General features: G+C 39.8%; 1 protein-coding gene across 5 annotated transcripts in view; it reads right to left on the bottom strand.

Moving 5' to 3' along the window:
• The window catches only part of grm8a (glutamate receptor, metabotropic 8a), a 379646-nt gene that overhangs the window by 91631 nt on the left and 260769 nt on the right, over window positions 1-27246 (bottom strand). For all 5 annotated transcript variants that reach the window (XM_055006586.1, XM_055006582.1, XM_055006583.1 and 2 more), the window contains 3 exons: window positions 24800-24946; window positions 21947-22368; window positions 20581-20947 (listed from right to left, as the gene is read on the bottom strand). In XM_055006586.1, coding sequence (XP_054862561.1) covers window positions 20581-20947; window positions 21947-22368; window positions 24800-24946 — 936 coding nt within the window. The remainder of the gene's footprint in view (window positions 1-20580; window positions 20948-21946; window positions 22369-24799; window positions 24947-27246) is intronic.

The raw sequence follows: 27246 nt of genomic DNA on the forward strand, positions 1-27246 counted from the left end.
CTGGTACAGAAATAATACAAAGAAGATTGGAGAGTTGTTGTGACTGACTGATGCTAACAAGTTCCCAGTTGGCTACTGTGTCAGTAGGTAGCTGACAAACACAAGTAGAAACTATGCCACCAAGTTTCTAGGAAGCACATATTTGATGAGATGTCAAAGATGTCCCACTTATTAGTGTGACAGCATTTATTTCCCTTCATTCACTGACATAGGGTGAAAGGCAGATTACACCCTGGAAATCCCCCGTGAATCTAAGCATGTCTTTGGACTGTAGGAGGAAGCTGGAGCATCTAACCCACAACAACATGCAAACTCCTGTCAGACCACCATGTAACTAACCTTGTAGTCAATTTATGTCTTTAAAATGAGCTAATCTTAGCATACATTCCCTGAAGGCCACCTTTATTGCTACAGCTACTGCCTGTTCTTTCTTTCTACACTGAGGCTGCCTTTAATAATGTCCATCGCAAACAGAACATTTGATTTCATTCAATTCTAAATTTTATTTAATGTAGTCTATTTTACTGTCCTTCAGAGAGAAGAGAGAAAAAACAGAGAGCAGATTTCAAAAATACTGCCCTTCCCCTCATATTCAGTGAACTTATTGACATAATTATAGACTCTGCACACTGGCGCTCTGCTATGACTGGACAGTGGATTGTCTCCATTAACTCTTAGATGCATAAGTGGGTCAAACGCAACTTTGTGTGGTTGATGTCTTGCAATATCTTTGTGTATCTTTGTAGTATCTTTACATGAAAAGTTATTATTTTATATTCCAGCTATTCCTCAAAAAACACATTTTTGATTCATTCAATTTAAATATTTAAGTTACCTTTTATACTTTGAAATAAATTGTCATATTTGCATTACTACCCCAAGCTCTTCATCACTGATAATATCACACAAGAGGTGATGCTCAAACTTGGAGGGATGGAGAGCAGTGACAGCTGGAGGAAAAGAGTGGAAAAATGTCAACAAAATAGATGTTGACATTCTTCTATTGCTGTTCTGTGTAATATCATCCTTTTTCCATTGTCAAAATGTTGAAAACCCATTATAAAATGAAAAATAAACATATTTCTAACATGAAATCATTCTTGTGTGGACCAAAATATAATACAAATGATAATACAAATGATTATTCTTAACCAAAATTACATAAAAACACAGATTTTTCTAGGGGTCATTTTTGATGCACTTATGGCAGAGTGTAGTTCCCAATCACTCATGTATCTAAGGGTTAATAATATGCAATTTCTCATGCCTGACATAATCATATATATATATACAGACAGATAGACACTAAAACTACTGACATTACTTATGTAATGTTACTGCTAAGATGACAAAGTGACAATCAACAGATCTTCTCACTGTCTATTTCACTAGACTCCACATATAAATCCTAGATGGCCGAACTGTACATCCACAGGCTGTTTTGAGTCGCTAACAATGTTGCCACAATGAAAAGCAAGAGGTTCTGAGATTGTTGTGCACAGGTGAGGTAAGCAACGTGACACTTGCTTTAAGAGGTTTTAAACATAATGCGTCGTTTTTGATCTGCTCCTTCACTTCAAACTAAGTCAAGTGGTGTTAGATGGAAGAAACTGAAAGGAAAGACAGCTAAGATTTCCACTTCTTATCTGATGCTCTGAACTCGATTGGCAGTGAAATGTATCTCACAGATCTCTATAGAAGGAAGCGGCTTGGCCAAGTAGAGGACAGTTTTACATTTCATAATCTCTTACTGAGATACTGAGATTAGTACATTAGTACAACAAATATCTACACAAGCATTGCACACAGGAGAGGAGAATTTTCATAAAATATACTTAAGATGATTCATTTGGACTCTTCTGTTTGAAATATAGAGACATCTCATTACCAGAATTTTCTATAAAAGATACCAGAGCAGAAAATAATTAGCTTTAAAAGCAAGGCCATACTTTCTGTTTTTCAGTTTAAGATACTGCACATCAGTTATGCATCATGGCAAAGTATAAAATGAGTTTTGCCCGCATCCAGCTACCTTAAATAGATTTATTCCCCAAACACCAGCAGTTCAGGAAAATGCTGACACTCTCAGTGTCTGAAAAAATTCATAAAACAAATCAGTTCATGGCCACAGTGGGGAGCAAAAACTCGACAAAAGTTACACCAATAACAGTGAGTGTTAGAAGGGTATCATTGAGAAACCTACTGATGTTTAATAATGACCTAAAGGTGAGAGGAGCAAGTGTTTCTTTCTTTTTTTTCCTAATTCTTATGTGTGAAAAAGTTACTATTGCAGCTTTTTAGTCTCTCAATGTGGTTTTTATTCAGTGCTTGTTAAATCCTCAAGTTACACTTCGCCGCATGACATATTTCCAACATGGTGCTATGATGAATAACTCTGAGACACAGGACTCTCCACTATAATATTTTAACTTGGTGTCAGTGCAGCTTAATTGGGCCCAAGCTCACTGGTCACTGTTGTCCTCAAGTGCCTCATTACCTTCTACAAAACAGCACTTAGAGACATTTTCTCTCCATCTAATCCACACTGGATCAGAGTCCTTGTGTCATAAAATAGTGCACAGGGTATTTCATAAAATAGCGCTACAGCTGTATTTGCTCCGCCACAGCTTGTTAGTGGAGCTCTTATCGACTTGCAAATCTGTATGAGGTTGAGCCGGAAGCCTGAAGTCAAACAAATTCTGAGTTACGCGTTAAAGTTTCATTGTAACGCACGCTGTGAGGGTGGCCCTGCTGTCAGTGGTGTGCTTTCTCTTCTCCTCTCTAAAGTGACATGACTGTGGTACCACTGTGCAGCATCTCCAGCCAATTAAAATACCCAGCAAGGACTTGCGTGGAGCATCGTCAGCCCCGCAAACTGCTATCAGGGTTGTAGGCAAAAGCGACATCACACCTTGAGCAGGTGAAATGGGACGGACTGTTTCTGGTCTTCTGCCACAGATGTTAAATATTCCTCTTTCAGTAGCTGAAATCTTGACAGAAATCAGCTAAAAATTATACAAAACCTATTCCTACAGTCACTGTGTGTTGTGCTGCAACCCTCTTTTGTAAGTCTAATGACATTAATAAAAGAAGAAGATATTATTAATAAGATTTCTAATTCAAATTATGTTTTTATTCAGAACAGTCTAATACCTCTCCCAAATGAATACTGTTGTAAAACTGCAACTGCTAGAAAATCTCACCAGTCCCAAACATATTGTTCTCCTGGTATATTTCTTGCTGTTTTCATTATGTTGTGTACAATAGCCATGCTAATGACAGCTAATTCCAGAGAGAAATGCTGCAGCAGCGAGAGCTGAGACAAGCTGCAGCCAACTATGAAAAGCAAATCAACCCTGGCTCCCTGGACTAGAGAGATGTAGATCTTGGAATATGCATCCACAGCTACAGCAAAAGTAAAACTGCTGTTTTGTTATAGCGTATTCTAAAGTTGAGGTATGAAGAAAATGTAGTGGGGGCTGTTAGTGTGCTCTGCAGGAAGACTCAGAAACCTGACAAGTATGTCAGCTGGTCTGTCTGTGGACAGGTTTTGTGTCACAACACTGCAAGATGCAGCCACAAAACTCAACCGTTCTACGGTTGAGATCACCATCAAGGCCGATGATGTTTATGGTCTGAATGTCTACATGTTGATGCATGTTGCAGCTGATAGAATTGTCTCTATTTACTATGGTGATTTGGTTTGCATGGCATAGTAAGATACTGGAAAATATCAACACAATAGTCAACTAACAGGGTTGGCATTTATTGTACGACATGGATGTCACAAACTTGCATACATCGATTCATTTGGTTCCACTAATCTGGGATCAGGTTGTGGCGGCAGCAGGCTAAGCAGGACATTACAGATGGTACTTTTCATAGTAATGTTTTCCTCTTCCTCCTGTTATACCGATGCGTTCACAGGCCAGATGAGACACGTAATCCCTCAGGTAAATTCTTAGTCTGCCTCATAGTCTCTTTCTAATTGGGTATGCCCAGAAAATGTGCAAAGTAAGGCTCCCAAGAGGCATCCTAATCCGATTCCAGAACCAATGGAGCTGGCTTCTTTCAACCTATGGTGACTCTACTCCAAACTCCCTCACTCTATCTCCAAGGCCACGCTCAACCGCCCTACAGAAGAAATTCATTTTGGACTCTTGTATCCGTGATCTCATCCTTTCAATCCCTACGCAGAACTCATTACCATAGTTGAGGAATAGAACAAACACCAGCTGGTAAATCGACAACTTTGCCCTCCAGTTCAGCTCCCGCTTTGTCACAATGATCTGCTAAAATGGTGACATTACACTATTTAAACATTATATTTTCCCTCAAACTTGTATATTTACATAGCTGCTCAGACACCATACTGCTAATTTAACTCTTTGATGTGCAGTGTGGGTCAGGATATACTCATTTTCCATTGGATTTGAGCCACTTTTGACCCATCAAAGGGTTAAAGAAGTTCTGAAATCGTTTTGCTTGTATAATACTTACAGCATCCCCTTAATTTTATTGGCTTATAAGATGCACAGCAGTTAATGAGGGTATAGACTCAAATTTCCCTCCAATATTAAGGTCTAGCTCATCTTTAAGTGCCAATTGGAATAATAATTCAAGCTCCATGTCACTACCCCACAGCTCTTAGATGGCCAGTCTTTTCATCCCAGTTTAGACCTGTATGGCTCCTGCCATATTTGTTTGAGAAAGCTCCAAAATCTTCAGTTCAAGTATTTCCTATCCACTGCCAGCAGCTTGAAGCCAGACTATTGCATCTGCACAGCAACAGCTTGAAAGCCAACAAACTTTGAATTTCTCTTGGGACCAGCAGCACGGCGCTAATTAAATTGGGGCATCTACAATGGCTTCATTTATCTATTTTCCAATGATTTGCCAAAATTTTCGTCCTCGTGGTGAATTAATACTGCACGAATTATTTGAAATACCATTCATTATACATACTTCATATGCATTGTGTTCTGTCAACAGACTGCGAAAATAAACAGAATTTAGAATTCGTGCATTTTGAAATGTTAATGGGCACAAAAAGAAACTGCCAGCACAAGTCGTGGCAGCATTGGAGATTTTCATTTCTTGCTTCGTCATACAGTTTGTGCCTCAACAGAGTGACATATGGAGAATGGCGACTGATGTGGAGGTGGAAAATAAGTGAATAAACAGCAGCATTACACAGAGATGTAATGGTGATGACTGCCGCTTTGGACCTCGAAATAGAAGTTTGGATTCTCAGTATTCTTCGCCCGTCTTTCTCACTCCCCAGAGGAGAGTCTTTGTGTGGCTGTGTGCATGTGAGTGTACTTAAATGCATGTGTTTGTGAGTGTAGAGCACGCATGTATAAAGTGTGTGAGTCAGTGTGAGCGTCCCTGTGTGAGGTCCCCCTTGGGCGTCTCCCCATCTTTCAGCATCTCCCTGTTTGATGTCAGGATCTGACACTAGCTGTCTCTCTCTCTCCATTCTCTCTCCAAACGATCAAATCCCACCAGAACTCTGGAAAACGACTACAAAACCCATTCCTTCAAAAATAAATGAAATATTTTACTGTTTTCCCCCCCTCCACAGAGCCCGCTGAAGATAATCACCCCAAGGATTGGTAAATTCTGTCAGAATGGAGGCAACATTACGTCGAAATCCAGCAGAGGAAAAAAAAAACCTTTGCTGAGAAGTGATCTGTTCTCTGTGCATTCCTGCAGTGGGAGCTTTGGTAAGAACATTCAAATGTTTCTATTTCAAAAGTTAAATATTATTTTTAATTCCAGCTCAAACCAAGAAAGTTTGCATTTTAAAGGTATGTTAAATTCCAAGTTCAATTTTTTGTCTTTTTAACTGAATTTAAACTTAAATATCCTTGAAAATGGTGGTTTGAAAAGTTAATGCACACATTTCTGTGTTTTATGAAGTGTAAAAGTAAAAACTGAGATGGAAAGAATATTTTGCACTATTAGGTGGTAGTGAGTCTAAGTCACTGTGGCTTATATTGTGGTCGCACAGATTCCACAAACTCCAGACTGTCTGGAGATCTAGTCCAGACTTGATATTGTGTAGATGAAGAAACTTCCTTGCTTGATCTCTAATTAAAAAAAAAAAAACGTGATTGTACATGGTGTTTGTGATTAGAATGAATACGTCCTGGAGATGTGATAGAACAGTGTATTCTGGATAACTTCAGTACAGAGTCGCTTCACTTCTGATAATGTTGCTAGTGTGAGTGATGGCTACAGATCCATCTGAAATTCAGTCCTAGAAAAACCAAACCGTGCACTGAAAATCATCTTTTCTGCTTGCAAACTTCCAAATAATCAGGTCTGTCCTACCTCTCTTAGTTAGACAAGGCAGAGGTGACTGACACCAGCTCATCCTAATGTATTAGTTTCTGTTGGGTATCAACACTGCAGTATTAAACAGCTAGTACTAAATGAGTTATGTCCTGGTCTCTGATAGCAAACTGAAATGTAGCAGATTAACTAACAATATTGAAAGTCAATTATTCACTACAATGCCTGCACTGCTATCCACAGGTTATCTTCACAAACAAATTATTTTCTCACTAATGGCAATTATTTTTCCTGTTCCTGATCTCTTCGACACCTGGCAGGTTCATAATTAGAAAGCTGTAGTCTTCCACAAGTGCACAAATATACATTTTGTACCTCTTTAGTGCTAAAACTACTGCTATGATCCTTATTTTTCAGTATTAAACTGGACCTAGCTTGGCTGGCTTCTCTTTAATGACGTCATGATGCGATTACAAAAGCTACTCTAAATGTTACTGTAGTTTATTTATAGACACTTTTTATTGCATGACCTAGGTACGATGTAATTTTCCAACACATTATTCACTTGGGTTGCCAGCCTGGAAGTTGCTCTTTAATCATAGCTCGGTGTTACCATGAACTGGATAAGCATTTTTCAGCTAAGAATTGTCATATTTACACAATTTCAATCCATAAAGTAGTCTATATTGCGTCCGAATTCATTTCATAGGATGCAGGGCTTTATTCTATATGTCACTGAGTTTGCACGTCTCATAATGGAGCCTTCAGACTCTACACTCACTTAATAAAAGAAGCAAGTTACCTGCTCGCATATATAGTATCCGCTTTTCCCTCGAGCTCCTCTTACATACAGTATGTTTCTATTTAAATGCAAAAATACGCTTGAATTATACAGCACATTTGGTAGTTTCATTCAGTGAGAATTCTCCTGTCAAGATGCAAACACTCTCACGGACTGACTGCACAGCACACACATTCAACTAACTGCCACTGGTTTGGTAATTAAACACTCAATGAAGCATGATTTCAGCTTGTACTTCACATATTTACAACTAACTTATTGCTCTAAGTTGACTTGGAAAAGAAAAACATATTACAGATGTTACTCCATTACAAGAGAGCATTTGGATGCTCTATCATTAGCATGAGATTCTTTTTGGTTATGGATGCACTTTGAGGTGAGATTAGATTAGCTACTGAACCAATTGCCTATTTCTATGTTTAAAAATTTATGCATAATATTAAAGATCTGATTGTTAAACTTACTCTTACTAGATGGCATGGTTAGGTGGAATGTGAAAAACATATGGTATGCGCTGTCAGGTCCATGTACTGTATCACAGTGAATACAAACACTGACTATGACTAAATCTGTCACAATGCCAGTTACAATACAAATATAAATATATTAAATGATAAGATAACTCCTGCACTGTGATGTTCCTCAGACATTTTAGCATTCTGTTTGGGATGGACGTGACAGAGACACTGAGTTGTGAAGTATAAATGCTCGCAGCTGCACAACTTCTGTCAAGTTCTTGAATGATTACGACATTTTTCTGTTCCCCCTTTACCTCTTCAGCCCACTGTCTTTCTCCTTCCTTAGTTTGACCTACATGTAAATCTCTCTCTCTAAAATATAAGCTTGCATCTATTAGAAATAGGGTTTTCTGTGCATCATCTTGGAAAAAGCTGGAGCAGGTGCTTCTCAGCTTGAGGACAGCAGAGTGGAAAAGTTTTTGACTCTGATGAAGACAAAGTAATGTTGAAACGCTTGTCTGTTTGCATAATAAAAGGCAGTTAATTAAGCAGTGTGCTCCAGCCCTCCTTTCTGTACTCTCAAAATTAGCTTGGATCTCTTCCTCGATCTTTAATGTTTGATGGTTGTGTCAACGCCTCCCTCTTTTGAGTTTCTCTATCTGCTATTAAATCCCTTTCAAGCTGCACTCCGATGCTCTGATTCATTCTTTCTTTGCAGCATTTTACCATCTATGTTTACTCCTGCAATGTGACATTTTCCACCTTTTTTCCAGACCTAATTCTGCGTCCTCCTTTCTCCTTTTCAGTTCTGTTCCCACCCTCCTGGCCTTTTGTTTCTCTCCTCCTCTGTCTCTGCCAACCTCCTCTGATTACCTTAGATTGATTACCGATGGTTACTCCTGGTAAGGATCTGGACATTCACTGGTCCTCCAACAGAACCTCAGTCGCAGCTATAAATCTGTCTTTGAACGTAGAGCCACCACAATGCCTACGTTTGTGTGTGTTGTGAAGGGCAGAGATGGATTTGTGAGGGAGGGAGACAGATAGTGTGTGTTCCTGATATACTCCTGAGAATCAAACGCAAACTCTGTGTGTGTGTGTTTGTGGGAATGAGATGGAGAGTGTATCTGAGAGATCTTGTAAATGGGAGGCCTTGAGAGACACAAAGTGCATAGGTGGGAATGAATAGCAGCTTCAGTGACTGGACCTACCTATTCACACTGATCAGAACACGCAGTCGTGACTGTCTAATACTGTGCTGCATAATTCACTTTGGTCCTAACAAATCAGCAGAACATATGGTGGGCATCTTGGGTTGAACTGATGTTTGACTCTAGTATTTGGCAACATGAGGGGTTTACAGATCCAGAACTACTTGTAGACTCTGCAAGGCCACCCTGAATACGATCAAATATTACAGCTTGGTTATTATAATTTGAAAATTGGATGATCACTATGCTAACACCAAGCAATGCTTAATATTCTAGCTCGAGGCTAATGATAGCTAGCATGCATATTTAAAAAAAAAAAAAACGATAATTAAAATCTCACCTCCACTTCTCACTGAAGAAAAGGCAACCCACGCTGACCACATGTTCTCAACTACTTTTTTATCCAGCCTCATTTTGTTGCTGTGATTGTTCCCTCAGACATGACAGAAAATCTTATATTATCCTGTTGTAGTGTGTGAATGCCTGAGATGAGAGGGAAGAAAATCCAAGAAGTTTCTCCTTATGTGTGTCATCCAACGCAATTTTCAGAATCTGTTTGAAAACTCCTTTAGGTGTAGATGTCTGACTTAAGGCTGTATTGCATACCTCATTACCTGTGCTTTTTTTCTGTGCATTTTGAAGCTTTGCTTTAAAAAAAAAAAAAAAAAAAGCAAAATTCTGAAGTTTTTACGCTTACTTGAAATGGTTTTTGACTGTTTCAAAAGAGTTTAATGGCACATGAAAACTCTTCTTTTATTGTCTTTGCCTCCGGATCACATAAAACTTGCAACTTTCCCCGATTGAAAACTATTCCTGAAGATTCCTTCACTTTTCTCATAGATGGCCCAAGCCTTTTGGCTCCCTCTTGGAGGTATATTTAGCAGCTGGCAAACCACTAGTTTTGTTTCTGCCCGTCACAACGCTTCCTGTACTGTCACCATCTGATTATACTTTTGACCTGAATGTAAGTACTTCAAAGCACTCAATGGAAACATGTATTTTTCATATATTCTTTTTTCCTGCAGCATTGCTTCAAATTGATTTGACAGCTATAATTTCTCTCTATAGCTACAAATGTAGACTGCATTTTTCATGTCCAAACATTCAAAGAATCCCAATAAAATGTCAGCTCTTAGCATTGAATTTCTTCAGGATGCAGAAGAACAGCTTATCCTGCACATGCACTCTCAGCCTAATTAATAAAGAAAGATCTTGCTCAAACATGTGGCTATGCAAGCCGCTGGTGCACACATAAGGACTCAAAAACAAACATGAAAAACACACCTGCTGCGGAAAAAGACACACACAGTCTATGGGTTTGCGAGCAGAAGCAGAATGGATGCTCCTCCCTCTGTTGGAGGCAGGAAGATAACAAGTTGACCATATTTAAGACATCAGGAGGACCGGAGAGGCGGCTCACAGGGAGACACAAACAGAGAAGCACAGAGAAGAGAAACAGCAGAACAGAAAGATGGCCTTCTGTCCATAGCATCAGGCAGAGAAATGATGAGGCTCACACAGGCTGAGATAGCTGGAGAGAGGATGTACCCCGTGGTTAGGGCTTTCCAATGAGCTGAGAGAGGCATACATCCACAGCCACACAGCACACATGCAATCTTTCACATTTCTGCAGGGTGCAGCAGAAGCTGTTTGGAGCCGGCATCCTCTGCATGGTAGCGCGACCTATTTCAAAACAATACTTCCCCGGTTGGTGATGGTTAAGAATCCCTCTCTCCCTTTTCTTTCTTGATTTATCGCTCGCATTCTTATTCTGTGTCTCACTGTCTCCCTGTGTGTTCCCATCTCTCATTCTAACTTTCAACTGTTATCTCTCACTCTCTCTTTGTGTTTTTGCCTTTTTTTCTTCTTCTCTGTCGCTGCCCACAGTGACTCAGCCACGTTGAATATTCAGAGGAGTAGTGAGGGACGGGGGGTGAGTAATGGGGAGAAATGAAAGGCCAGGACTTCAGACAGGGAGGGGAACGAAGAAGAAATATGGCTGTAGGAGCATATGAGATACAAATGCAGGAACATGAGAGGGAAACATACATTAGGGAATGAATGGATGAAGTAAGAAAACCAGGGTGTGGCAGAATCCCATCAGTAAATGAACTACATTCAGTAATTCTGACTATAAACATACAGTACTGAGAGTATAAACCTTCTTCAAGCTTTCACACAGCTCACTAACTGTACCAGAAGACAGCCCAGAAGATATGAGCTGGTATATTCAAAATACAGAAATCACAAAAAGGATAGCTGGTTTAGTACAGGGGTGTCAAACATGCGGCCCATGGGCCAAAACCGGCCCTCCAGAGGGCCCAATCCGGCCCGCGGGACGACTTTGTAAAGTGTAAAAATTACAGAGAAGACATTAACTGCAAATTGTAAATTTGTTAAACTATTAATTTAAAATAATTTGAAGACTGTGACATGATCATAAAGTAAAACACTATGTTGCTCATTGTTCTTTTGCCATTTTGTGTTTAATTTTTTGTAATATTTTGTCTTGTTTTTGTTGTTTTTTGTCTGACTTGTCATTTGTCTCATGTTTTTGTCGTTTTGTTTCTCGTTTTTGTTGTTTTGTTTCCTTTTTGTCTCACTTTTTGTCTTCATGTGTTTTTTGTCTTATTTTTGTCACCTTGTATTTTGCTTTATTCGTTGTTTTGTGTATTGTTTGTGTCTTTTTTTTTTTGGCCTAGCTTGGGTTGTTTGTCTACTTTTGTTTCTCACTTTAGTCATTTTTGGTCTCGCTTGTGTCATTTATGTAATTTTTTGTCTCGTTTTTGTCATTTGTCCATTTTTTTGTCACTGCAACTTTTTTGTATAATTTTTTGTCTCTTTTTTGTTTTGTTTTGTGTCGTTTGTCTCATTTTTTGTTGTTTTGAGCCTCGTTTTTGTCATTTTGTGTCTCATTTTTGTAATATTTAGTTTTGTTTTTGTAGTTTTTTTGTCTGACTTTTGTCGTTTTGATCATAAAGTAAAATACGATATTCGGTTCCAGATACCTGTGGCTGTTTGTGCCTTTGTAGACACACTGTGATCTGTAAGTTGTAATGTGTAAACGATAAACTGAGGCATAACGTTGCTGAAATTTAACTTATTTTTCTGAAGAAATTTCAAGATGTTCATAATGTTTTGTAAAAATATAATTCCTTAAATGTGAACATTTTCAGAATGTACTTTTTTGCACTAAAACAAAGGAAGCATTTGGAGTTGTGGCTATTTATAGGTTATTATTCTGTGATTTTACTGGTCTGGTCCACTTGAGATCAAATTGGGCTGAATGTGGCCCTGAACTAAAATGAGTTTGACACCCCTGGTTTAGTATCTTCAAGTTATACTTCACTGAATGACTGAAAGTGGTCACAACACCAGCAGAAAAGGATAAAAGAGTCACAGGACTACCATACAAATAACAACAAGGCTATTTACATTCAGCGCACGAGGCCATCTTGTACATTATAATTTTTTTTGATTTATGATTTGTCTCGATTTTATCTGTCCACACACACAAAACCGCATCAAACAAGGTGCTGGCATGAAGATGGGAAGGACCTGGTTTCTGTGTCTCGGTCAAGGACATTATGACATGTGAGCAAGACTAGCAGAGGTGAAAGCACCAGTTCATAAATAACCTGTTTCACCTGCAGATCGATGACAACCAGTGACCACTGAGATATCTCCATGACAAATGAGCGAATTCTATCTGCTATTGAAAAGTCTGGAAAGACGCTGGCAAGTGGACCGGTTGAATATTTGCTTTTGTCGAGGCATACGTTTAAAATGTGCCCAAAGAGGCGAGTTCTCCAACAGTTGCTCTGAAAAGAAGCACTGAAGCAAACCTGGTGAAGTCAGATTGAATGGTGCCTATAATCATCCAGCAGGCATTGAAAATTCCCTCACATAGTTGGTGTGCACTTCGCGGTTTCAACAGAGGCCTCGTCACTATCCGATGAAACCGATGACACCAAAACTCTAAAAACACGACCACACCTAACAATCATACTGCAGCTATCATTGGTTGGCTCTACTGGAGATTGTAATTTCTCAGGGATGACGTTGGGATATTTAGTGTTCGAGCCGGTTACAGATGACCAAAAGCCACAACGCAAACAGTGTCGCACTGGGAACAAACTGGGAAAACACCTCAAACTTTTCAAGCATTTCAAAGACAGACATCTGGATCTGCAGACAGAATTCAATGAGAAAGCGTTTGACTTATTATCTTATATCAACAACACCTCTTCACAATGTTCACTGAAATGTTACGGTTACCGTTTGTGAACTGTGACAGCTCCATCTGCTGCAGCAACGTTCCACACACAGCAGTCCGTGAAAACAGAATCAATTGTAAGCTCCTGGGTTATCATTTATTCATAAATTAATCATCTGCTAATGATCTATTCACGGTCAATTGCTTCTGTATTTACTCATTTTTCAGAGAAACGATGTTTTGGGTTACAGACTGCTGGGTTAGAACTAGAGAGTTGAAGCCCCTTTTGAGGAATGGAGTTTCAGTCTGTAAAGGCTCCATGGTGAACATAAGGAATGTGATATTAGGATTTATGATCTGGACAAGAAGGCTCCAGTTCCTTTAGGGGGATGACTTTTATTCTGTCGTAGGCTTTTTGTCTTTGTAAAGATGGACTCAGCATTTCTTACATTTGCTAGAAACTTATTCTGGGAGCCAGTGGGAAAGAGTTTTTTATCTTTCTATCCTCATTGCAATGGAATACGTTGACCAATGACCTAGCAAAGTGCATTTGAGCTATAGCAGTTTTCCCACAACAGTTCACAAAGGCTAATGTTAGCTTGTTTAGGCAAACAGAGCAATGGCTCATAATTTAAGCGAGCTAATAATGCTAGTATGGTACCAACATTACCACTGAGCATGTGTGTGCTTTTGTGGTTTTCCTAACAACATTATCGCAACGTCAGCATGAGGATATCGAGCAGGAAGGACAGTCACGAAGTGAACCAACACACAGCCACACCTGACAAAAAACTCATGAAAGTCCTCACAAAGAAACTGGATGAGAGAGTTTTATAACACAGCATTGTTTGCTTTCAATACTTGAAGGCAACATCTGGTTGATTTTTAGAATGGTAATTCCTACCAGACATTTATTACACCTTGTCTATTCATCATTTGCATTGCTATTTTTCATGTATCAGGCAGCTGCATGGGCACTGCAGTAGAAATGCTCATGCCACCATGAAAAAGGTTTCATTTCTTAACACAATACTGTTTCAAACAAAATGCCTTTTTTCTTCCTTTGACTAAGAGTTGATGTTGAAATGTATTCATTTTATGGCTTAGTTTGTCGTTTGTCTCATGTTTTTGTCGTTTTCTTTCTCGTTTTTGTTGTTTTGTGTTTCCTTTTTGTCTCGCTCGCGCTTTGTGTCTTATTTTTGTCATTTTGTGTTTTGCTTTATTTGCTGTTTTGTGTATCGTTTGTGTCGTTTTGTGTTTTTCTTGCCTCGCTTGTGTTGTCTATTTTTTTTGTCATTTTGTTTCTCGCTTTTATCATTTTTGGTCTCGTTTTTTTCATTTGTGCCATTCTTTGTCTGGTTTTTGTCATTTGTCTATTTTTTTGTCACTGCAACTTTTTTGTGTAATTTTTTTTGTCTCTTTTTGTTTTGTTTCATGTCATTTGTCTCATTTTTAGTCGTTTTGTGCCTCGTTTTTGTCATTTTGTGTCTCATTTTTGTAATATTTAGTTTTGTTTTTGTTGTTTTTTTGTCTTTTTTGTCTGACTTTTGTCGTTTTGATCATGAAGTAAAATACTACATCATTCAGTTCCAGATACCTGTGACTAAATGTTTTGTGTCTTTGTAGACACTCTGTGATCTGTAAGTGGTAATGTGTAAATTATAAACTGAGGCATAACGTTGCTGACGTTCATTTTATTGCTTAGTTAAAAGAATAGGTGGATATCAGTGGTATTGGTACCAGTTTATGACACCAGAAACGTGGTACCTTATTACTAGCATCATGGCATCCCTAGCACCACATTCAGTGCCATTAAGAAATAAGCAATTGCTGGGGAATTTTTAAGTAGCTGCACATTTCATACATGTCAGCATTTCAGACAAGGTATAAGACAAAAACAATGCACTATGGATGCTGAAGAACTAATTTTCAGCTGCAAAATAGCCAAATAATTGCATGCAAAGTCACTACGCTGTTTTTAATTCTCATATGAAGCTACTACAGATACTGAGCATATGATGGATGACAAAGTTAATCATAATGTGAGTCATGCTGTCATCTAACCTCCAACTAACTTCAGTGTAGCCTCACCCCTCTCCGCTCTCTCAGAAAGCAAACCTCTGCCCTTGGTGGAGCTCTCCTCATTAAAGCCCCATCAGCAAGTCACATCATTACCTGTTTACTCCTCTCACTCCTCCCTCTCCTCCCCCTCTTCTGCTCTCTCTGTTTGCCAGCCAGCTGCAACACACTCCGGAGGATATTCCAATTACAAACAACATACAGACACACACAAATGTGCACTGGCTGATATTCCAATTAAATACAACACATCCAACGAATATAAATACACACGGATGGCTGGTGGACATTCTAATTAGCGGAGCAAACATGGCATGGATGCCCATTCGGTAAGACAGGACACTCGCACTTGTCGGATAACATGTAGACACGCATGCATGCACACACAGGTATAACCTTGTGAAGTCATGAGACACACATGCAGATAACCTCTGCAGCCACTAGTATGCATGAACACACTGTGGTGGTGCTGTGACACATCAGCACCATTTAAAAGCTCACAAAACAATATAGTTATTAGCTCGCACTGCCAAAGCAGTTACTCTGTCATTCACGGCTCATAACAGTTATGACTAGGGTTAGACTGATTATCAGGCTGGACGATTGTCATAGCTGATATTTGGCATATTTTTGATCGCTGGCATTTTGGACCGATAAATTTAATGATCCACTTCAGATCTCAAGTTGCCTTTTCTCTCTGCCTGTAGTCACTCTATGGTCTAAGAAATGCCTCTCAATCTAACACTGAACAAGAGATGCAAGCCGTCACAACAAAACAGGAAATTAGCTGCTCTCACAGCAGCTAAGGCTATGCTAACAGCTAGTGGCTAAGTCAGAAGGTAGCTACAGATTAACCTGAAGCAGAGTCTTGAGAACAATAATTACTAATGCTTTAAGATACGGACTTTAGTGGGCAATAAAAGTGTCACTCAATCCTATAAACAGAGGAGAATGTCCTAACTGAATCACTCCCATTTCTATTTTACATATTCATTCATTATTAATGAAGAAGCCTAGTTATGAATGACAGGTTTGCTGCTAAAACATTACATCAAATATTTAATGGTTCCAAATATCGGTTACTGACTATCCCGACTACCAATAATCAGCATTGGGCCTTAAAAACCAATATCAGTCGAAAAGTAGTCATAACTTGACTTATCTGTAAAGGAAAACAAAACACTGACTGGAAGAAGTTTCTGCCTGAGGAAAGCGAGCTAGTAACATTCTCCCTTTAAGTTATAACTTTAACAGCCGTCAGATTGCATCGTGTGATTGTGGTGAAATAAAACAGGCCATTGCAGGGATACAAAACTCACTGTCTCCCTTAAAACTTCCTGCATCAATAACAACTCCAAAACTCGCTGGCTTCTTGCAGAAAAAGGAAATGAAAGTGAGCATGGGAGAAACTATGAAACATCCAGCAGGAGTATGATTTCCCTGATGTGTGATTAGACGGGATCACTTTGATGTCAGCTTTTTGCCAGGCGACAGAGGCTGGCACCCGCCTTGAAAGGAAAATGGGCTCAGACGTAGGGAAAAGGGAGGAATGAAAATTGCCTGACAGACACTCCAAAATAGGGAGAGGTTATAAGAGTCGACTCATTTTTATTGAGTTAGAGGAAGGGAAAGTGTGAAGATATGGTGTAGTGTTTGTATGTAGAGGAGAATGACACAGTTGGATGGAATAATGACACTTGAGCTCGTGTTGATGTGCTATCTCAACGTCCTACACTGATATCTTGTCAAAAACACACAAAAACAAGCACACGACTTATAAGATTCTGCTTTTAGCAATACATCAGTTTGAATAAGACATTTTATGCATGTTTCCTAAACAATTTCAGGTCCATAACGTGCCATAAATCTATAATGTGTATGTGCATATCACATCTGACACCAGCCAACCATGCCTATGTATCTGTTTACGCCTTATCTACCTACAGTTATGTGTGTATTTACTTCATACAAAGGTATACGTGTATAACATCACGATATGCAAACTGTGGCATCTGCAATCGAAGGCTCGCCATGAATCTCAATGAGCGAATGAAGTGTTTTACTGTTAAAGCCAGAATAGTCTTACTATCAAGAAATGGAATCAATAAGCTGCTTTAGCTCCAGTAAGCACGACGGCTCACTATGTGCGGCCTTTATGGATCAGATTAGCGTTGGTGTTTGCGTGCACACCTCCTAAACTGATAAGGTGAAAGGACACCTCAGAGGCTGTCACACTATCACTCAATCTCAAACATGCCTGTTCACTGTTTCAGTGCAGCGATTTTTATTTTGCTTAAAACCTATAAAGATCAAGTGAGAGCTCTTTTTAGGCCATCATCACAAGCTATGGCCCCAGTGTGGCTGGAAGAAATAAGCATCTAAAACTGACAAGTGATTTTTAGATTGTTTTATTTGAGGGATTTATGAGTTAAGCCAAACCATTCAGTGTTTTGTTACTCCTAAGTTTTAAAATTGAAAATGTTATGTGTCTATTTGTGCAAATTGGTGTGTAAAATACAGTAAATAACTATATGGAAAAGACAGACAAACTAAAATATGCAAAAAATGCAATATGCTGATGATGTGCAGTACATCCACAATGAATTATTGGATACACCTTGGATGTAAGCTTCCGCAGACGCACACACATCTCTCGTGATTACTTTTCATTCACATCAAACAACCATCAGAAAATTAACTACAGGTAGGAGGGATCAGTTCTACAGTACAACCCTCTAAAAGCCTGGATCATGGCATCGATCCAGTCAATCAGCCAGACAGAAAATCCTCTTGTACTCATGAGAGGTTGTCAGGAGATCTTAAGACTCTGAGGCAATAGTATAGTTTCCGCTACATACATTACTACCGCCGCTGCAGAATTTTATGAAATGTCATGAAGTTTCAATTACACGACTCTGCAGAGGGTTATTAATTTGAAAGATTGGATAAAGGAAGAGGAGACATGCGGCAAAGACAAGAAGAAGAGTGAAAAAGGAAGAGAGGAAAAGGTAGATTTAGCTAGCAACATCGGCAGTCTCAGTGAAATATAATAACTATAGTAACTAATTTCAGTGAGATATGGGCGACCCAATAGCTGAGTGTTTAGGGTATATACCACGTGAGAGCAAAAGAAGTCAAGCAGTGACTTCCAGTTGGATTTAGACCACGCTTGCTAATAAAAACACTAAAACAACTAACAACTAACTTCAAGAATCTGATTCTAACCTTACGACATGTTAATGTTCTTCTTGGTTACTTGATCAAACATCTATGATATGAGACAATTATCTAACTAAGCAGACAATAGTGGAGGCTAGTGAAGCAAGAAAGAGGGTAGAAACAGGGGAGAGCGTTGGAAAAGAAAGGGCAAACAAGGCTGTGCCAATGGCTCTACCACACTGATCCTGCTGAGTATTCAGCTTTACACCATATCAGCCAGTTCAGAGCATTTCTGTGTATATTTGTATTAACAAATACCAATAATGTTGCTTTAATCTCTCCTTCTATTCCATTATTTTTAATTACCCTATTGATATTCATGCCTCTACTGCTCAGGTACAATGGAATTCATTCCCTCCTGCTGCTGAAAAATATCTTCGAGGAAACACTGCAGCTACAATTGTGAAACACATTTGTCCCTCAGCAGCAGGAAACGCAGTTTTGATCTCCAAGAGAGTTTGCAGGAAGGGAGTGATTTTGCTTCACCAATACATGCAAATGACACATAAACTGCACAATCGCTTCCCATCTGCTAGGGAATTGTTAGGTTATTAAAGATATCACCCAAAAATACAGAGCATTACTGAAAATCCTCTAAATCCACTGCAACCGACTATGGACGCACAAATACACACACATCCAACAAACCAAACTCAGCCACCTACACTGACTCAGCCTGTTGTTAACTTCCCTGTAGACTGTGGTGTCCCAAGGAAAACTGCTTTAAATCCCAAGCAGGTCACACACCAGGTAAGCCAACAGATAAACCAGCACACACACGCACACGCACGCACACACACACACACACACACACACACACACACACACACACACACACACACACACACACACACACACACACACACACACACACACACACACACACACACACACACACACACACACACACACACACACGCTATGACCTCATCCTCCTTGCAGAAACCCTTGCATACGATGGAGCTGTTGTACAGACACATAATACACTGCCTGGCCAAAAAAAAGTCACCACCTGGATTTAACTTAGCAAATAGGTAAGAGTCTTCCATTGGATAATTACTGCAGTGATGAATATGTTTCAGCTGCAACAACTTATTTAACTCTAGCTGCTGCAGTGAGGAGCTTTTAATTTCTTAAACAACCATGTCGGAAGACATATCCTGTGGTAATGAAAGGATGTTAATCTGTCTCAAAAGGGTCAAATTATTGGCCTGTATCAAGCAAAGAAAACAACTAAGGAGATGTCTGAAACTACTAAAATTGGGTAAAGAACCATCCAATGCATCACTAAAACCTGAAGGATAGTGGTGAACCACCATCTTCGAGGAACAAATGTGGACGGAACAAACTCTTGAAAGATCGGAGATCACTTAAACGTTTGGTGAAATCATATCATAAGAAATCAACAGTAGAACTCATGGCTATGTTTAATAGTGAAAGTAAGAGCATTTCCACACGCACAATGCAAAGGGAACTCAAAAGATTGGGACTGAACAGCTGTGTAGCTCTAAGAAAACCATTTCTGAGTGAGGCTAATCAGAAAAAATCTTTTTGCTATGGAGCATAAAGAATGGACTCTGAAGCAATGGAAGAAGGTCATGTGGTCTGATGAGTCCAGATTTACCCTGTTCCAAAGTGATGGGGGCATCAGGGTAAGAAGAGAGGAGGATGAAGTGATGAACTCATCATGTCTAGTGCCTACCAGCCTGTGGGGGTTAGAGTTATGATCTGGGGTTGGTCAGGTTCAGCAACATTATGTTCCCAAACAATGAAGTCAGCTGACTACCTGATGATACTGAGTGACCAGATTTTTCCATCAATGGAGTTTTTCCTCCCTGATGACATGGGCATGTTCCAAGATGATGATACCAGGATTCATGGGACTTACATAGCAAATGAGTGGATCAGGGAGCATGAGACGTCATTTTCACACATGGATTGGACTCCACAGAGTCCAGACCTCAGCCCCAATGAGAATCTTTGGGATGTTCTGGAGAAGACTTTGCACAGTGGTCTGACTCTCCCATCATCAATATAAGATTTTGGTGGAAAATTAATGCATCTCTGGACAGAAATAAATGCTGTGACATTGCAGAAGCTGATTGAAATGATGCCACAGTGAATGAGTGCCATACTCAAAGCTAAAGGCAGTCCAACAAAATATTAGAGTGTGCGACTATTTTTTTTTGGATGGGCAACGTATAAACTAACGCTCTTTGTAGACCATATTTTTACAAAGAAAAGAGGTCTGGCATGCAGTTAAGGCAAGCTTCACAAGAAACCTTCACACATACTCACCCTTTCTGCCGACTGCGACGTGCCAAAGAAGATGGGTATGAACGCCAGCCAGATGATGCAGGTGGTGTACATGGTAAATCCGATGGGCTTGGCTTCGTTGAAGGTTTCCGGCACTCCTCGCGTCTTGATGGCGTAGACCGTGCATGTCACCATCAGCAGGATGGAGTAACCCAGGGAGCAGATAAGGGACAGGTCCGAGATGTCGCACTTGAGGACTCCACGCGCCGACATGGGATCCTGGGTCCGCTGCTCGCCGTAGTCCACGACGGTGTGGGGAGGATCCACGGCGAACCAGACGAAGACACCCAACAGCTGAACGGAGATCAGGGAGAAGGTGATGACGAGCTGGGAGGCAGGAGAGATGAACCTGCGAAGGAGGGGATTATTGATATAAAGAAGTGGTATAGAAAGGCAAAAAAAATTAAGCAACTAATGCTAGGAGTATTGCTATTACATTAGAGCATTTTAATGTGTAATCCAATTTTCTTTGGCTAATAAGGTCTATAAAAACACTTTTAAAAACAGTCAAAAATCCTTGTCCACAAAACTATAAACAAAGAAGCTTTTTATGTTATTTAAAAAGTCGAAACAAGTCTCCCACTCAACAGCAGAAATATATTAGCTCTTATAAATGCAACTACAGACACTCCAACAAACCCACACAAAGAGGAAGAAAGAGATCAGGGAAAAGTCAGTGAGGATTTCTGAAGTAAGAAAGAAAGTTAGAAGCAGAGATAAGCAGTTGCAGTACAATAGCACAGAAAAGAGGAAATATGATGATTATCCAGAATGCCAGAGAGATGAAAAAAAAAAACTGAGGGCACATAATAATATCCAAAAACAAAGGCTGTGATTTTATTCACATCCTTGTGAAGAAACAACAAGCTTCTCCGAGCTCCGAGGTTCAAAGGATGCTCAATGTCCGACTACCTGGAGGCACAACACACTCTGGAACAGCTACAAAATCATTTCTGTGAAAAATGTTTCGCTGGATGGTGCTGAAGGAAAATACAGCTGACCATCTGGGTAGCGCCAACATGAACCGGAGCACGAGTAAATCTGCATTAACATTTTAGCCTCTTAGTTGATTCTCTCTCCCAGAGTCACTCGCACTGAGTGCAAACAGTGCAATAGGTGAGTGTGAGTTCATGACTCCAATGAATAATGTATGAAATATAAATGATGAGTAATGATTGCAAGTAGCTTAATAAGGAGGAAGTGGAGGTTGAGTGTTTGTGTAGCTACACTGTGCACACTAACAGCAACATTATGTGTCACTACACCCATCAAACTCCACATATTCTGAACATACATGCTCACAAAGCCAAACACTGAGTACGAACAATGACAGCACCCGGTGTCGTACCTGGGTGCTGTTACAGACTTCTTCCCTTGTTCAAAGATGCGATGTATCCTGTTGGTCTTGGTGAGCAGAGCAGCATAGCTGAAGCACATCCCCAAGCCTAAGAAAATCCGCCTGAACGAACAAACGCCCACATCTGGTGTCGCGATCATCAGGAACGTGATGGCGTAGCATAGGAAGATTCCCGTTAGCAGTACGTAGCTCATCTCGCGTCCAGACGCCCGTACGATGGGCGTGTCGTTGTACCGCACAAACGTGACGATGACAAAAGAGGTGGCTATGATGCCCAACATGGAGATGAAGACGGGGAAGATGGCCCAGGGGGAGTGCCACTCCAGCTTGATGATGGGGATGGGAACACAGCCGGTCCGGTTGGAATCGGGTCGCATCTCATATGGACACAGCTCACAGGTGAACTCTGAAGCCTAGAGGGAGAGAGAGTTTAGAAAATGAGGAATAAAGACTTAAAAGAAAGGCATAAATGAGACGTTGCTATGCTAATTAATCAGAGGAGACATTAGAAATATGTCTGTGTAGATTCTCAGTCATCCAGGTCACGATAATCCTCAGAGCTTTAGTAGAAGACAACTGTACATTTCTGCTTGTTCTTGAAATGTTTCCCTCTCATCCAAAATGTTTCTTCAGTTCCAACGGACTTTTAGGGAGTCTTAGGTACATATTCTTATACTCTGTACTTAGGGTGTGAATGGTGGTGAAGCTGTCAAAGGAGGGGTCTCAAGACTGTCTTATAAATACCTGATGAGTGGCACTGAAAACCTCATTCTCTGCTAGACCATGGAACAGCCAGCTCGAAACAGAGGAGGAGGTCTATGGCACCACTGAGGTACTTATAAGATAGTCTTGAGATCCATACTCAAGTCAGTTTCACCACCATTATTACCGTCACCGTCATCTCTCACCTAGCTGTTTCATTCACACACCAAGGCATGTAGGTCTTGGGTTGTTTGTGAGATAGTAACGGGATTTTAGGATGATGCCACATTCCTAGAACTCCAAGATCAAAAAGAGAAGTCCAGTTGCTTCAATTGAAGCTCTGAGGATATTTTTAAAATATTATGACCTTTTATGAATGTTAGATGGAAAACCTTTTGGCCTCATACGGAGCCAGTTCCTTCTTTGTCATAAAATTCATTTAAGAGTCTGAACTATGAACCTAAACTGCACTGGTCATGTATAGAAAGCTGTTGAAACTAATTTTTAACCAATAGGAGCTGTCGATTTTTTGATTAGTCCTTTTGGCCTGAACCCTTTAAAGAGAATTACTAATTATTAGCCATTATTTTCATAGACCAGCATTGTAAATGCTGGTTGGAAAAATGAAGACTAAAAGATCATGCCATTGAAAAACAAGTGAAGTCAAATCTAGCACAGGGCCTGGAGCAGTGAAGTCGAATGTGGATGGACCAATTGGAGTCTTTTTTGGTCCATAGGTACTATCAAAGCACAACTGAATCTATGTAAAGCTCCCACATAGATGCAACTATATTTTTTAATCTTCCACTCTTTCAGTTGGAAAAAAAAAATCAACAACTTAAGCGCCTAGCAGGAAGTTGAAGATAATCTCTGTTATCAACCTCAGGTAGGTATTGATTAAGGAGAACAATATTTTTGCTCTAGTCAGACATTTGTTTTTGCAATACTACTTTGCATTGTGCTACAATCTCAAATCTACAGTTACGTGCATTTTACAGCAAATGCATGTATCTGTTAAATTACTATCGACTGCTCACTCTGACAAGCATAAACGGCTGCTGTAGTGACGGATATTTACTTCTTCCTTTATTGCTTCCTGAGTGAAGAAACTCTCTGCACATACACTTGCTCACTCGTTGATTTTTCTAATTTAATATGAAGGATGATGGGCTGCCAAATTGTCCCCGACTATGATATAATTAACTTGGGGGATGTATCTTTATAATGTGCGATCAGACCCCTTCCTTCACCTCAAATCAGGCACTTCCATTTGCTTTAATAGCATCTGTGGGGTTCTTCCTGCATATATAAATTTAAAATGGACCACCTAAGTGTCTCAGTTTTTGTTTTTTTTTGTTTTTTTTGTGATTGCCGGAAATGAATTGAAACAAAAGAAAAAAAAAAACAGATTAGAACTCTGCTGTGGAGCAAGAGCAAGTAGACAACAGCTGTGTGAAAGCAGATGCAAACCGTGTTTGCGGTCTCTGCAACTACAAACAAGTCTCACAGCAGATTCATTGGTAAAGCCTTTTGACAAATGAGATTTTATTTGTGAAACAGGTGCAGGGAGTTCAACGAAGGTTAGATGTTTCGGTCAAAATCTACATTTTTACTGCTTTTTGTTTTGACAGAAGCAGACTGGTTGGCCTTTGGAGGCTTTCCCAGCTTTTAAAACACAAACAATGAAGGTCATGTAAAAGTCGGGGGATTCCCTTTTGTGTGCGACTCTGCACAAACCCAACAAACCGACTGAACAGAAAATTGGAAGCTACAGTGATAAAGCATTGGTGCAATGAAAAAAAAAAATCCCTCAACAAAATCCTGCTGCCTTTGACTGTCACTCTGGTAGTTTCCTTTTGGCTGTACATTTTGCAAAAGCAGCTTCAACTGTTGGTGATTTGTAGAAAGTCTCCAGTATCAAGTTGGGATAAAGGAGCCAAAACATAATAAAAGTCAAATCTCTTGCATTTAGATAAGTTCTGTTGTTGGGTTGTATTTATGCATCCAAAGCTTCACAGCATAATAATGTATTGAATACTATGGATTCAACATAGGTTTAGATTCATATCATTTGATGTGTTCAAGGAGGATCTTTAACTATTTGGAATCTTGATGGTTAAGATATCTTCCTTAGGGATCTACCTGATAGTGGTATCCCTCGCAGCGTTCGCAGTGCCAGCAGCACGGCACACCTTTCACCACTTTCTTCCTTTCGCCTGCACGGCATGGGATGCTGCATACAGACGCCGGGAGAGAAGGGTCCCCCGTCCTCCAACGCATGGCCTCCACCTGACAGGAAAAGATAACACCGGGAATTATTTGCGTGTTTAAACGGTAAAAACAAAACTTCCCATCTTCTCTCAGGATATAACGCAGCGTAAAGATTGGTGGCCATCTGCTGGAGCTGACATTACTGTGTGTTAACAGTCCTTTTAACGCTCGGTTTTCTCTGTACCTGCAGAAAGTGCGTCTTCAGGGCATCTTGGAGAGCAATTAGCACAAGCAGATTCCTCTGATCGTTTTCCTGACTGCTGCCAGGCACAAAACTAACACCAGCTAGTCTGGAAGCCAGCAATCAGACCATAATCAGATCTGGCACAAACAGGCCATCTGTATTGCCTTCTGTGTATGTGTGTGTGTGTGCATGTTCTTCCATGTGTGTATTTTGTTTGTGTTTTTGTCACGCTGGTAGTACAGTGAATCTGAGCTTTCCCCTATGCCTGCTATGCGTGAGTGTGCGTTCCAGTTTGTAGCTATGTGTGCGAGTGTTGGTAATAAAGTCCGTCATTACACCAGTTCCCCCGAGGTTTATCTGTTGCCGATGGTGCTGAATAAAACGGAGCATTACTGTTTTAAAACAGCCGCAGAAGTACCAGTCCAACAAAAACTAGTTAGGAGGAAAAACTCATCAGGGACTGAGAAAGTGGACTTGATTGGATCACTGACACACAAACAGAAGCGCATTCACACCGAATTTGAGCTCCGTTATTGGGTTACTCGCTGTTCACGACTTAATGCCGCAAATATATCCATAAGGAGGAACTTGCAAACTGTTGTTGTTGTGGGCAGCTTTTTCCACTGTTTATTGAGTATTTTTCCCTCATTATTTATTCATGGACTCACTTTAATCTTTGCATACACACACAGCCAAATACACACCTTGTTTTGTAAGAAACCCCATGAATTATGCACTACTGAAATTAACACAGGCCTGGTCATGAACCTCTATTTCATTCACTGCATAAGTGACACAGTAATAGCAAAAGTGCAGGATTCTGCATAAAGAGCAACTTGCAGGGTGAATGTTCCACTAAATTTTTACTTATTATTTCTTGGAAATGATTGTTTAGAAGGTTAATGCACAATATTATATGTTTTATGTGATATAAAGGCAGAAATATGGATGTATGTGTGTTTTTTTTCCACAATGCATTACTTTAAATCCCATAAGGAGAGTTCTGTGTAATAGTTGATGATGGTGAGTTCTAGTGATTGTGAGTTAGAAAAAGCAAAAACTCACCACACTGAAAAATTCAAGTTTTGCAGACAATTTGGATTGTGCAGTCAGGCAGCTGTGCAATTTATGTATTTATTTATTTTTGGTTGATTACCTATTTTAATGACAGAGCACATCTCCCTGCATGCAATCTTTTAACCAAAACAATTCCAATCATCATTATTTTGAGGGAAGACAGAAATTGTATCCTTCGCTTAGCCCTGTCCAAGATGACTGTAATTGGTTTAAAGACATATAAACAAGCCACAGTGTGTTTAATGATCTGCAGAATAGGCTGGCAAAGCAAGACTACTTTCCCTAACAAAACAGCTAACTTTTGCACCTTGGCCAGTTTTGTGCAGGAGAAGAAATTCACTGCTTCACTGCTATATCATGTATGGGATGTCTAAGTCATGATGTGTGAAATTCATGGCTGGTTTGGTTTCTTTAATTCACACAGTTGCTTCAATTCCACCATCAGCAGCAGCTTCTGATAGTGGCAACGGTCACAGATGTGTGAGATTCATCATAGCAACAATGCAAACTGTGCACTGTAAGTCACATTTCTAAATTAGCCAGCTCTCTTTCTCATGCAGCCCTTTAAAACAAAGTGTCACTTTATGCTAGACAAGCCTGACATGACTGAAAACCAGGTAATACATGTGCATCACCATCTGTTATGATAAATATCAATAATCAACAGTATTAAACAGCCAATGCTAGTTGTGTTTACAGAACTTTCCGGAACTGGGAAGTAAAACTACTCTGGCTAATGTTACCAAATTCTACTAAATACTGGTCATTTACTAAGACATCTGGCCTGTTCTCCACTGGTTCTCCACAAATGCATTTCTTGCTTATGACATTATTTCTTATCTTGGTGTCGTTCCTGGTTTCTGTGATGCCAAACCAGCTCAAATTTATAAAGCCATGATTCATCATATGCGCGCGAACATTTTCGACCTGGTCATTGTCAAAAATACTGTTTGGATCTACATTGTTAAACTGCACTTAGTTTGGCTCATCTTCCTTTTGTGCCCCTTTCATGCTACAGAAACAACTTTGTCATTTTCCTATGCATTGATTCACCCGG

Source organism: Amphiprion ocellaris, chromosome 21, assembly GCF_022539595.1.
Source record: "Amphiprion ocellaris isolate individual 3 ecotype Okinawa chromosome 21, ASM2253959v1, whole genome shotgun sequence".
Lineage (NCBI taxonomy): Eukaryota > Metazoa > Chordata > Actinopteri > Pomacentridae > Amphiprion > Amphiprion ocellaris.